Below are 12,266 nucleotides of genomic sequence, written 5' to 3' on the forward strand. Positions count from 1 at the left end.
TCATGAGTCACGCTGTGTTTGTGTATCCAGATGGAGTTATTGGAAGTGAGAAGAGCGCAAGAGGAAGAAGAGAAGAGGAGACAACCCCCGCCCACTGAGGCTCAGCCTGGAGATGCTGCTGCACAGCAAAGGTGACAGTGTGTTTGCGCGTGTGTGTGTGTGTACAGTACATTGTGTCAGTATTGTACTATTTAAAACTGAGGTTTGTTGGTCCGAGAAAATAAGAGATGATTTGGAGAATGACTTCCTCTTTTGTGCACAGGATATGTCTCTGCATCAGGAGTATCTGCTTTGAGTTTCAGTACTGTCACATGCAGTAAGAGCCTTCTCCATGTGTATCTCGCGAGGCGTTCACTTTGACTAGCAGTTCTAGTCAGAGTGAAACACACCTGGAAAAAAAGGAATTGGGTGCAAGGAAGAAAGACCATGCCCTAAGCAGGCCAGGTGACAGAGGGTTGAGAACTCTTGCAGTATGTGATATTTCACTGCCGGTGCATACACCAGTCATGTCTGCAACTGTCCATAAACGTATCTGCGTGGGAGTATATTCGAGGCAACAGAGGAAGTTGGAAATCCGTGGCAAGTGTGAAATACATCCAAGAGTGTGTCTAACTCTTTGTGTACTTGGTGTCTTTGCAGGGAGGGCGAGCCGATGTCTCAGAACGGGCTGCCGTCCGATCAGGAGTCTCCCAGGGTTAGTTACCGCTCGCCTGCCTACCAGAAATACAGCAGCACCCTGCAGAGCCGCAGAGGCAACGCTGCACCCTGACACACGCACACACACACACACACATACATGATAATGATATGTACATACAAGATGCTTAAATATAAACTCAAGCATCGCAACATTAAGCTTTTGCCTCAAACAGAAATATCCTACACATGTTAACCAGGTGTGTTAACGTCTATGTATCACTTGTCTTCAGCAGTTTTTGTTCGTTTCTCCTTCTTCACTGTTTTTTTTTCTTATTTCTTAATTGTAGTAAGTTTAACTTTAAAGCTGTCGCACATAAGTGTATCTTCTAACTGGTGACTATCGCTTTTCTTTGTGATATTAGTATAAAACAAACTAGATCTTCATCTTTGAGGCCTTGAAATCACCTCTAATAAGCTTGTAAGTAAGAGATACAGGGGACAGGAAGCAATAAGACTGATGGGAATTGTAGCCTTCATCGGGAGATATTCATACACAAAGAGTAGCACTAGTTTGAGAGAGCCGATCATCCTCACCATGGCCTCATTAATTTAAATATATAACTAACATGGGACCTATAACTTTCTTAGTAAATCCTGATGAAAATTTCACATTTTAAAATGTTTGTTCTTATGATTTAAGAGCCTCAATGTCCACCTGAACCCTCATTTTCAGAATTAATACAGGAAATACTTTTAGGAAAATGTGTCATGCTCCCTCCTGTTCGTCTAAGAACATTTGTTGTCATGCATCATGACTGAAATCTTCTAAAAGAGACATAGACAGGTCTGAAGTTTGGGTTGCTAGCATGTTTTCACACTTGTGCAAGAAAATCCTCAACACACTCCAAAACATCAGTTTCTTTGTCTCGTAACACATCCTTAATGGGCCGCTTATTTTCACGATCACTACCAGAAGAGAAGTTAAATAAACACTTAAGACACTCAAGAGAGACCTTGGCATTTTCCCTTTCACTTTAATACAGCAAGAGTCTTTGCAGCATCTTGTGGAGATTAGAGGGACCATAGCGTATAGCCATTTAAAAAGCTCATGTTTCAACACTTTACTGCAGTGACAGAGCTGATTTTATTCAATTACTCTCATTATAAGTTACTTGTTTTTGGTCCTCCTTAACTATAAGCGGTTGTTTTCATGTTTGACATTTGCCAAGTAGTTGCAACACATGTTTGTCTTTTGATTGGGTGCTAGCTAAGACAGTTGACAAGTAAAAACAGAGGCCTACACTGAAAAGAGGATCCAGGTGGAAATACAGGCTGGTGCAGTTTAGTTTTAATTCTGCATCATGACACTGAAATCTAAAGGAGAAACTTCCTACTTAGAAACAGAGAGGAAACTAAATTAGGAACTATTTACTACTCCAATCCACTACATTTCCTGTAACTTACCAAACATTCCTTTTTGTACTTCAATATTTCAATAAAAGACGTAGATGTGATAGACCACAGAAAAGTTATAATCACTCTACAGAATGGTGCTCCGTATTCCTCAAACAATACTGACCAAACAGAGGAGCAGTACATGAGTCATGTTAGTGATTTAAACATCTTAATGTCTGCTTTTTTTGACATTTAGCAAAATATAATAATTCCCCTTCAGTGTGAGTGTGAGTGTGACTGCACAAGTTGAGTAGCCTATGGGACCACAAAACACACATACACGCCTGTTTTTCCCTCCACTCCTCCCCTTATGTTTTCTTTTTCCTCCACCTTTCTTCCCTCTGTCTCTCTCAGCTCGACACTCCTGTCATCCTCTCCCCTCAGCTGTTAATGTGTCTGCTACTTTACGTCATCATTTACAAACTCACCTTGTGGAACATGAACACCTGAGAAGAGTACCAACAAAACACACAGCCCTCACACCATAAACAGGTTTTAAAGATGAGATTAATTACCGAATGTAAATCGTGGTGTCATCAGCGTATTGAGATACATGGTTAAATCTAAACTGAGAATAACCCACCACATAAATAGCAGGAATTCATCAATGAGAGCAAATATAGAAAAACCTTTACACATTGTAGTATATTCTCTAAAATATGAGAGAGAGATTGAGTGCGGATAAATGTCTTACTCTTATTGTCTTAAAATAAAGAATTTTAAGCTACTTTAAGTTTAGCTTGATCATTAACATTTCACATTTACAATTTAAGAAATGCTCAAAATGTCATTAATCGCAGATTTAACAGCCTTTAATGCTAATTTTAGCGTAATATTTTTTAAGTTTTATTTAATCCAAGAGGACAAAAATTAAATCTAAAAAGTATTCTTAAATACAGTGTAGGCAGCTTTTTTTTTTTAAGTTGCATTAAAAATATAAAAGAATAAATCTAAATCTAGCTGGCCCAGGTGTGTCGACATCCCAACGCCCAAATTCACCATTTTCATGTGTATTTTTCATAGTGCAGTATGTGTAATACGAAGTTTTCATCACACATACATTCTATGTAAGGTACCATTGAGTTAACAGCACGTTTTTTTAATATTAAACAGCTTTATATAAAATCAACACATAATTTCATCTCAGAGTTAATAAATTGTGTTATTTTAGCGATATTGGCTACACAAGACGACGTTATTTAACTTTGCTCCTTAATATCATTTATTGTTCGCTAAAATCAATATTGTTTATCAAAACTTAAGTAAAACATAAGTTCCGATAATGGCTTACGTTAGCTTGTGAGTTCATTAAGCAAGCTAGACATCCAACAGTTCCACTTAGATGGCACTTTGAAGTTTAAACCGTAAGCTAGCAAGTAAGCTAAAGTTAGCCAGCTTGCTGCAGTTTAGCTAAGCGGGATTGATATGTGTGGGCTGCGACGTTAGCTGAAATTTGCAAACGGATAACTCGATAGTTTACCTGCCAGATCAGCCCAAGAAGTCCAGATGAATCAGCTGATGTTATTTAATCAAGACAGTATTTTGCTACCTTAGCTAGCGAGCAATTCTTCCACAGTAGCTAGCATGCTAAAGGTCACGCCATGAATCCAAGGGTCCTGCAATGTTAACACTAGTTTTCGAACTCAATTTCTTGTATTATTTTGTTTCCCGATTATTGAATGATCCAGGCCATTTAATAATATGTAATTAACAATAATAGTATTATTAATAATCCTAAGTCATTCCAAAAACATATGTTTTACAATAGCATTCCTGTTCATACACATTATCATTGTCATACTGACCACGTGAATGAGTTCATTAAATCATTCCACAGTTTCAACTGATTCTCCATGAAATTATAAGCATTCAGACATGTCCCACTTTGAGTGTGTGTGTGTGTGTGCGTGTGTGCGTATGTGTTCCTCATTATATTTCTCAGTCACCATCTTCTTGTGTCAATGCCACCCTGTTTTGTATTATCATTATTATCAGTCTCTGTTGTTTTCATGGTTATAATATTCATTATTTCTCTTCCTGGTTTCTGTTGCATGTTCATCACCTTCAGTCTTTCCCTGACTAACACACATTCCACAATAAACTAAGTGCACTCAGACCCTCTCTGGTTCGTCTGTATAACTGTTCTCCATGTTTAGCTGTGACTTCTCTCCATAAACAGTGTTGGTATTAATGTGTTTTATGTTGCATGCTGTCACCATCATTACCATTTCAGTTGAGTTTTCTGTCAATGTTGTTTCTTCATCTCATGTTCCTCATTAGTTTTCATCCTGGGGCTGGCCACATCAATACAATATTACAGATAGATACAAATTTAGTAACATAGCCATTCTCTTTGTTTCCAGAGTAGAAGTTTACCGAGTACTGGAAGTGCTGTTCACCAGCTGGCTCAGTGAATTCACAAAATAGTTTTACCTGTAAACTTTTTGAGAATTGGAAGGTCACTACACATAGTTTATGGTGGTTTAAATTCCTAATCTTCGTAATCTAATCTTCTGTAATCATTTTATCCACTCAAAGGAGAAATACATCATGAAACAGCTCAAGTTGCAGATAGCTGAAGATACTTTTTGACCTACCTACCTATAAAATCCAACCAATTGTCAAAGATTCAAATTCCTCATTCAGATCAAGCAACGACCCACTGACAACAGTGGTTGTAGTTGACCGTTTTGGTACCAAAATTGGACCAAACTTGGTCAGATTCTGCTTGGCTTTACACATTTATGCCAAAGAACATTAGCTTTTAGCTCAATTTAAAATCCTTATAAAGTAGTGTAGCGGCTATGAAGTGCCGCTAAGAGGCTAAGTGGGCTTGCTACTGTGACGGATCCGTACGCTAAAAACAATACAAAGTCCAGATGCATTTAACTGTTTATTAAAATAAACTAACAACTGAATTCCAGTACAAAAAGCAAAATGTAACGTGGCGTGACAGTCAACAGAAAATATCTGAGCCTAACTCACCCTCTTTGTCTGAGATCCCGCCACCAAACTCAACAGGTAAATAAAGGTGAAACCACACCCAGGTGCCAGTGATAATCAACACAGAAATAAAGCACACTATGGCTCCTACAAGCAGTTATCAAGATGAGATCGATCATGAAAGCACAGTAGGGTGATAGTTTAAATGTAGTTGAAATAAATTGGTTTGATACGGGATTGGCATTTTAAGTATTTAAAGTAAGTCAGTACTCGAGCGGCCACAAACAGGTGGCACAGGTTTGCAAAAATTATTTCTAGCGTTTCCATGGACACAAGTTTCCTCAACAGACCTGCCCCTAACATTACAAAAACACTGTGTGTATAATTTCTACAGTATAAACATGAATATATGCTGACAGAAGTTATATTGATTGGAGCTAGCCTCAGTTAAAATGTAAAACCCCAAGAGCTAGTTTATAGAGAAGTTAGAACAATGTTCTTTGATGAGTGCTTTCAGGATGTCTTACATAGTATTGTAGTAAAGTACTTGGTTGTCAAGTATCCTTTATATCCTTTAGGTTATAGCTCTTAAACCAGGTCTTCCAATAAGAGTTCCCTTGACTAACAAGCTATAACAAAGAAATCTCCGAATGGCTCCAACCTTTAGCTGTCGTAGAAAGTTCCTTGATTTTCCTCCAACTCTTAATTTAGCGGGATTAGCTTAGCATTTTAGTCTCCCAATAATTGCTCACATGGTTGGTCCAGCTCTTGCCAAGCCCTAAATCAAAGTTCCCAGGATTGGTCCAGCTCGTGCCGCCCTTCAGTTAAAGCTCCCAGGATTGGTCCAGCCTCTGAACTGTTCTCAAAAACAGTGTCCGCCATTGGCCCAGCCCCTGAAGAGCTCAGTGATGGGGTAATAAGCATCTGGTTGGAGTGGGTGTGGTGTGAAACAATAAAATCTGTTTGATACTAGGCCAATCGCAGTCTCCCCTCGCCAATAATGACGCCCAGTAATGACTTCCAAGCAATTTTGTTGATAATTGTTTGAGATTGTTTTGTGTTTTCTGTTCTTCCTATCTGCTAGCTTCTCCCTCTCCTCGTCTCTCTACACTGTCCAACATGTTGTGTGTTATGAAGTGATTTATTATGCATGTCCTAAAATCTGTAACCTGTAATCAGAGCTTGATCCGACTGTTATTCCTTTTGATGTTTCTCTAATCAGTACTGGAATCCAGCGCTGAGCTCATGCAATTACATGCTAAAAATCCAAAACTAATAGATTAACTTAAAGGGCTGAAGTTCAGTTGAGCATCAAAGGTTAGCTTGTGTTGGTTTTCAGGTATGTGCTAGTTTAGTCCAGAGATAAGTCAGCCCCAAGACCAATTTGGTGACTTCATGTAAATTTTAGATGTATCAACATTTGTTGAGTGATTACCCTGGAACCTTAAATACCCAAAGGCTGCTTAAAGCCCAATACAACACCAACTACCAGCCCTGCTTTTTACCAACTGTATCTTCTGGCTCCGTGTTGATTCTCCTTAATACACTTTTATTTAAATCAAAGACCACAAACTAGCTAAAACAGACTAAACATCAAGCATGGTTGGTGTTTAAATGCTTCTATGTAAACATTGGTGTCAGCAATCAGCTGGTAGTTGTCATAGTAATAGTCGGCATATCTGCAAAAATGTATTACTGTGCATCCCTACTGAATTTTCAGCTTAATCCTTGACTTGAAAGTTTCCTTAACTGGCTTGGGACTTGAGACTTACTTATGACCTAAGAGGTTTTTGTCTGTGCTCCAGTTTTAGTTAAGTTTAGTTGTATTATCTCTTTATATTAGTTACATTTTACCTGGTTGCTGGTTTGTGTTTGTGAACAAGGAATATAAGACGCCTTTAAATGTTGGTCCTTTGCTTCAAAACCAAGATTATACTAAATTTATTAAGAAAAATATTTAAGTGACCTCGAAGGGTTTTTTACACTTGGTTCAGACTTTGTGAGCAGTTTTATAGTTTGATTGAGGAGATATTAAAGCACTAGCTGTTGTAAAAGTTACACACAAACAAGAATGTATAAAAACTTGCAGGCACCTGAACGAGGAGAGCATGTTAAAGAGTCCACACAGCCTGTGATTGTGCTCCGCTCTGCATGCTGTCGCTCTGATTTAAAGCTTCTGTGTGAAAGACGTTTTAAAAACAGTGAATATGAGATGCATCCATCCTCAGTCCCTCCTCTGACTCTGCTCTCTCTTCTGCTTCCAGGATAATGTTCAAGGAGGCGAGGTGGTGAACGGGGTGTCGGAGCCCAGCCCCGCGGGGTCTCCCGGGGCGGCTCGCAAGGGCAAGGCCAGCCAGGCAGCGACCCTGCCTGCTAAGACTCAGCAGGACGCTCCCACGTCTCAGCTGGAGGGCTTCCTGCACCGCAAACACGAGTGGGAGGGGCATAACAAGAAGGCTTCAAGCAGGTAGGAACCAAAGTCTAAAAAGCATGACAGCAAAGAAGTGTCTCCAGACTTATGAAATAAAAATATCTCCAGGAACAAGGTGTTTTAAAGACATATCAAATTGACAGTATAGAGAATAAGCATATAATTAGCTTCACGGTATTGATTTATGGTGTGACTCTCGCTGTGTCCCTGCAGGTCGTGGCACAACGTGTACTGTGTGATCAATCAGCAGGAGATGGGTTTCTACAAGGATCAGAAGAGCGCCAGTCAGGGCATTCCCTACCACAGCGAGATTCCCATCAGCCTGAAGGACGCCATCTGCGAGGTGGCGCTCGACTACAAGAAGAAGAAACACGTCTTCAAGCTCAAGTGAGAATCCTGATTATAAATCTGTCCCTCTTTGTTTGTAGATCCACAGTGAGGATGGTGTCAGGGAGCTGTACGTTAATTTAAATCTGAAATTATAAACACATTCGGTTTGAAAGTCTGAAGTGTGCGTGATTGTACAGTCGAGGGAAATGCATAAAATATCCACTCCAGTGAACCATCTGACCATTGATAACTTTCTCTGCTTTCTACAGGATCACTGATGGGAACGAGTATCTCTTCCAAGCCAAAGATGACGTAAGTTAAACATTAACTTTGACTGTCATTGTTTTTCTCATCCTCCTTTTACAGTGGTTATTATTATAATAAGTATTTCTCTGTTAACCAATAATATTGTTATAATTATTATTGTGGTTGATATTATTTTCTTAACCTGTTTGGAAATTATATATTGCTGTATATTACTTTATTTTTTACTTTTTACATTATTATTTATATATTCTCTTTGTTGTTAATTTGTTTCTTATGAATGTATTATATTTTTACTGTGATATTTTATTTTAGCTAAATTTTACTTTTGTCATTATCACTATATATTTATTTATTTGGTTTTATTGGTATAGACCAGCAATACTTTTTAGAACTTTTAGAAATGGCTTAAAGTTCTAAAAACAATGAAACAAGTTATACAATCTTTAGTCTCATCACATCTCGATTACTGTCAATCTGGTCCAGTGCTTCAAAACAAGCTAAAATAAACCCAGCTCACCCAAAGCAGAGCTGCCCGCCTGCTTCTTCCCTGCTCAGTGAGGGACAGTGTGGACGGGTATGCACGGCTGTCGTGTATCAGGGTGGAAGAGAGACTTGCATGTAGTCTGGTCCAATTCATAAGAACCATTTGTAACTCAAGAAAACCTGCTGCCTCTACTCACAGCTGACACACACACATAATGGACATAATTATGACTCCAGACATGCCTTTATGGGGCGCTTCATGTCCTCTGCCTAAATCTGATGCTTTAAAGAGGACTGTCATGTATAGGGCTCTGTTGAAGTGGAATAAAATACCACTACATTTCACCCAGACTACTTATTATATCAGTTTTAAAAAGAGTAATCTACTTACACTTAAGCTAAAATGTGGTGACGCTGTGAAGGTGGAATGTATTGTGTTTTATTTAACTTTTTTTTGTTGTTGTTGAGGGTTGTCAATCAACAATGGCGACTCCTCCAGCTAACTCCTCCCTCTCTCTTTCTTCTCTCCGTCCCCCAGGAGGAGATGAACGTGTGGATCTCGGCCATCTCGGCCGCCGTCTCGGGCGACAAGACGGAGATCACTCCCAGCAGCCATAGCACGCCCGCGCCCGCCGCACGTGCCCAGACGCTGCCGGCATCCGTCGCCACCGTGGCGGCGTCGGCGGCCGAGTCCAGCCCGGGCAAACGAGAGAAAGACAAGGAGAAACGCTTCAGTCTGTTCAGCAAGAAGAAATAGACGCTCCTCCCTCCCTCCCTCCTCCTCCTCCTTTTCTTCCTCTTTCCTCTGGTGCTGTTTGGGGCCGCTCCTCAATATCGATCCATCTTTGGTCAAATCAATGTCAATGTCAATCAAGCAACTGATACCGCAACTAAAAGCTAACCTTTAACTTGTAAATGGATTTAAATTTAATCTTTTAACGTCATAAATTGTCAGTTAGTGTAATAACATCAAACGATAACTATGTAATTGGATGAGGAAAAACAGACTGCAACACCAGATTATATCAGCATTGAAAATAAACTCCCAAACAGCCCCTCTTTCTCCTCCTTCTATTCTTTCCTCCTCTTCCTCTCAAAGCGTGACTCCAGCATGCAAGCTCCGAGCCAAAACTCTCCACTCTGTGCCTATCAACTGTCCGGTCTGGCTCAGAGCTACAGTACAGCTACAACACACCGCCTGTATCCTCTGTTCAGTTTTTGTAAGATAAGGAGCAGGAAAAAACGACTAAAAAAAAAAAGATCGATTGAAGGAAAATAATTAAAACGGGGTCTGCAAACGCTTCTGGCAGCTGCTGTCGTCAGAATAAAATCCAGAGTTTGCCGCTGAACAACACCACCATGTAGAGGAGTTCCCAGAATATTCCTTATTATTATTCTTATTGCTATTATTTGTGTTTTCTATATCCTACTATTTTTATTCCTTTCTCTGCTTTCTCATCATCCCAGCTTTTCGTCGACTACTGCCTTTTGTGGGTTGTGTTTACGCTCCCGAGTTGTCTCAGTTTGTTTTGATTTGTTTTTTTTGGGAAGTTGTAGGTAGTTCCTGTTAGAGTCCATCCTCAGTTTTTGCGAGGCCTTGTCTTTGCAAGATGACGTGTATCCCTCTGTAGTGGGGAAAACTGAGACCACGGCGGGGTAAACCTCTGAAATTACACCTCTCGCGTGTTCGTAATTTGACATAAGAGGAAGAGACGTGTATTTTAATACATGCTGAACTTTAAAGAGCAGAGAAATGAAATTCAAAGTATAAAACTAAACAGCTTTTTGTGCACTGACTGATTCTGCTTTTCTGTTTTGCAATAAACCTGTGAAAAGCAGATTACTTTCATTATGTTCTGTTAGGGTCCGGTGCTGTCTAATTCCTGCAGCATCACACACGGCGGCTGTAATTTGGAGCGTTACCCTGCGGTGCTTTGAACTGTATGTATAACTTGTGTATAACAAACTGTTAAAAATAAACCTGTGTTTAATTTCACCTATTATTATACTACTAATAAGACCTACCAACCGTAATAAGCTTCACTTGAGTATAACTTTCTTTACCTGAATCCTAACAATATGTACACTTAACAAATCTGAATGCAGGAGCCGTCGAGTCGGCTCGATGGGGGAATAAATAACTAAGACCAGTAAGAATGTTTGAAAACTCAAACTTAAGAGCATCCAGTAAGTTTTATTTTCTACACATTACATTTAGTTCTTTGAGATCTGTTTTTGTTTCCTCCAGTATGTATTTTTCTGTTCCACAGTTAAGCTATGTCTAAGGTTTATTTAGTCAGACAAGTATGGAGACGTAGATGTACTATAAAAACAAAACTACTTTAAGCATCGCTGTTAAGTGAACGAGTCGGTTCTTAAAAGCATTTACTGGAAGTGAGTAATGTCGCAGAATAATGGTCGCTTGCTTGTTGGCTTCAGCACTCCATTTTTTAAAGATTTCGGACGTTTGCCGCCCATGATCTCACAGTGAAATACGATCGGTTACTTATCTTGTACGGAAGCTCTTTAATGACAAAATTACTAGAAGAAATTTGTGTTCGCAGAGACAGATTTGTAAGCCTACTAACAGTTTGAAATTTGATGTTTTCATTTTGTGAACAGATTTCCTGTTGCATGTTATCATAGAATTGGCATGCTGTAGTTTTGGTAGTTTGCTTATCTTGCGTGCCAAAACTGTGAAACACACACGTTTGAATGCCAAAATATCAGTGTCAAAACATCAAAAGTGAGCTTATTCAGGGCACTCAAAAGCTAGGCCGACACCTTACAGGTGGAGCCCAAATAACCCTAAATTTTCTGTACATAATTGATTTTCTGGTTGTTGGTTAATTACATGGATTTAATTATCTCTAATTGAGCAAAATCTGTGTCTATAACAGCTTGAACTCGGATCTCAAACTGACCCACAAACTTAAACGCTGGCCTTGAAACGGTCGGCTCAGTTAAAGCTCGACTCACTTATAATTTCGTCATTATTTAACTTCCGTACCTGCAAGAAAAAGTGGAAGCAAAACAGCAGAATTTGCCCCCATGTGTAAAAGGTAGATGTGTTTGTTTCCCCACAGCTGGTGCAGGGGTTTGGTCGGGTGGGGCTCAGGCTTTATGACGGTAACACCTCGAGTAGCTGATAATCTCTTCACGGGGTCAAAGGTCCTGAAATACTTCCTGTTTTGTTTTTTCTTTTTGCTTCATTCTCTGGCGATTTGATAAATATAGTGTGCATTCCTCTGTCACTGTAACCATAGTAACAAGATATTTCTTCATATTGCACAATCAACAATGCCACGATGGGGGGTGGGTGGGGTCGGTTGGGGTGGGGGTGGGCGGGGCCGGGCGGTTTTGTCGGTGAGGTAGTCAGTGTGATGTGGACCGGGGTCACTGCTAGTTGGATCTGCACCCGTAGACTTCTCCCCATCTCTGTTACATATGTGCAAAAAGCCATTAAAATGCTTTTAAAATGACACAAACAGACTCGGCTTGTTTCCTTGTGTGTGTGAAATGTATTGTAATAGATCATATGCTAAACCTCCCACAAGCAACTATGTTGAGGAATTCAGATCCCTCCTATTTGTATGTTAGTGATGAATTATTTTGATCTTTTTCAGGCATTTGAAACATCTGCTGTAATTTTATTTAGCATCCTTTTGAACACAGAACAAAACAGAGGTCTTGACATGCAAAATGTCCCTCTTAGAAG

The 12,266-nt window shown here is 39.6% G+C and overlaps 1 protein-coding gene across 3 annotated transcripts in view; it reads left to right on the forward strand.

The window, feature by feature from the left end:
* Nucleotides 1-12,036, forward strand: part of LOC138588307 (spectrin beta chain, non-erythrocytic 1-like) — a 122,900-nt gene extending 110,864 nt beyond the window's left edge. For all 3 annotated transcript variants that reach the window (XM_069658342.1, XM_069658343.1, XM_069658341.1), the window contains 6 exons: nucleotides 31-131; nucleotides 640-694; nucleotides 7,302-7,504; nucleotides 7,682-7,855; nucleotides 8,068-8,110; nucleotides 9,087-12,036. In XM_069658342.1, coding sequence (XP_069514443.1) covers nucleotides 31-131; nucleotides 640-694; nucleotides 7,302-7,504; nucleotides 7,682-7,855; nucleotides 8,068-8,110; nucleotides 9,087-9,305 — 795 coding nt within the window. In that variant the 3' untranslated portion in view covers nucleotides 9,306-12,036. The remainder of the gene's footprint in view (nucleotides 1-30; nucleotides 132-639; nucleotides 695-7,301; nucleotides 7,505-7,681; nucleotides 7,856-8,067; nucleotides 8,111-9,086) is intronic.
* The last annotated feature ends 230 nt before the right edge of the window (nucleotides 12,037-12,266 follow it).

This window comes from Semicossyphus pulcher, unplaced genomic scaffold, assembly GCF_022749685.1.
Source record: "Semicossyphus pulcher isolate SPU_LCO1_2020_fin unplaced genomic scaffold, fSemPul1.0.p SCAF_12, whole genome shotgun sequence".
Classification (NCBI taxonomy): domain Eukaryota; kingdom Metazoa; phylum Chordata; class Actinopteri; order Labriformes; family Labridae; genus Semicossyphus; species Semicossyphus pulcher.